Below are 1,369 nucleotides of genomic sequence, written 5' to 3' on the forward strand. Positions count from 1 at the left end.
TCCGAGGGGGCCAGAATTTCGCCCCCTATAGTCAGCGATGGAGTCAGCTGACTATGCCGCGGCGCCGGCAGCCACAGCCACTCGGTCTTGGAAGGGTTGAGCCTGAGTCTGTTCCTCCCCATCCAGACCCTTACGGCCTCCAGGCAACGGGTCATCACGTCAAGGGCATCGTTGGGGTGGCCTGGGGTGGAGATGTACATCTGCACTCTTAGATCTTGCTGGCTGGCAACCCAGTGACCACTATAATTTTATAGTTTAATAAAACTGGTTTGGGCTTCTCTAGTTGCTTTGGCTTATTCTTAAGGTTGTTCCCACCAAGATGTATTGTGGAAGGGTTGCAAACAGTAGTATAATTACATAATAGAATTACCCAGGTCATTAAGAGCAACAATACAAGTTTCTTTTATCATCACTTAGGAAAGTTAATACAAAACAGAGATAAAACTGTAGTTGAGAATAAGAACATTCCAGAGAAGTCAAGTGTTTCTTTGTATAAGGAGAATACCAGGCTTGTACTGAATTTTTCAGGAAGAGAATCTGAGGAAATCACATTAAGTTCTTAATCTTATTTATCAGATTATATCAAACATATTTATATAAATGACCTACATGGGAGGAAGCAGGGGACAGATCTACAATGTGCTTCTAGTTAATGTTAGGAGGATAGATTGCACCAACTGCCTAAGGTATAAAACTGTCACCTGGCTGACAGTTATTATTTATTATTTATTGGTAAAAATGTAGAGCTAATGTAGTCACTGGTCAAACTCAACATGAGAAGCCCTAAATCTGTCCAATATATAAATCCAAATTAAGCAACTCAAGGCATTTTAAATGCTGATTTCTATCTCAGCATTCTTCTGAAACTCTCATTCTATCTCCCTAACAACCCTCACACTGAGAAAAGGCAAAGCTATCTTTTAAGTCAGAGACCAACATCAAAATGTTGGAATTAAACTGTTTCAAATTCCTCACAGAGTTAGGTAACTAGCTGATTATAGCTAAAAGGACATCTTGTTATAACCTCAGCTGCCAATAGGATACACCATACAATCAGATCGCAGGTTTGGAATCTTCAGGCACTACAACTTTAACAATACCTTCCATGACAATTTTGCCACTTTGGACAACTGTACATGACACTGTAATATAAGCAAGACATCTCTTCAGTTTCTTCACTTCTGCTGAAGCCAAGACTTCTTCTCCAACATATAAAGGAGATGGAAAATTAATTTCCTGAGAAAGGAAGATACACCCAGGCCCAGGCATTTTTGTACCTAGGACAGCTGAAATAAGTCCATTGATCAAAACACCATGTACAACTGTTCTCCCAAATCTTGATTTCTTTGCATATTCTTCATCCAAGTGT

At 39.9% G+C, this 1,369-nt stretch overlaps 1 protein-coding gene across 1 annotated transcript; it reads right to left on the bottom strand.

Annotated features, from left to right (window-relative positions):
- Positions 1-381: 381 nt before the first annotated feature.
- On the bottom strand, positions 382-1,365 carry HTD2 (hydroxyacyl-thioester dehydratase type 2; the record flags this gene model as incomplete). Its single annotated transcript, XM_029287059.1, has 1 exon — positions 382-1,365. A coding segment is annotated over one exon (312 nt), but the record flags the coding sequence as incomplete, so codon positions are not given.
- Between the last annotated feature and the right edge of the window lie 4 nt (positions 1,366-1,369).

The sequence above is a fragment of the Protobothrops mucrosquamatus genome, unplaced genomic scaffold (assembly GCF_001527695.2).
Source record: "Protobothrops mucrosquamatus isolate PMUCROS unplaced genomic scaffold, P.Mucros_1.0 scaffold9105, whole genome shotgun sequence".
In the NCBI taxonomy this organism is placed as follows: domain Eukaryota; kingdom Metazoa; phylum Chordata; class Lepidosauria; order Squamata; family Viperidae; genus Protobothrops; species Protobothrops mucrosquamatus.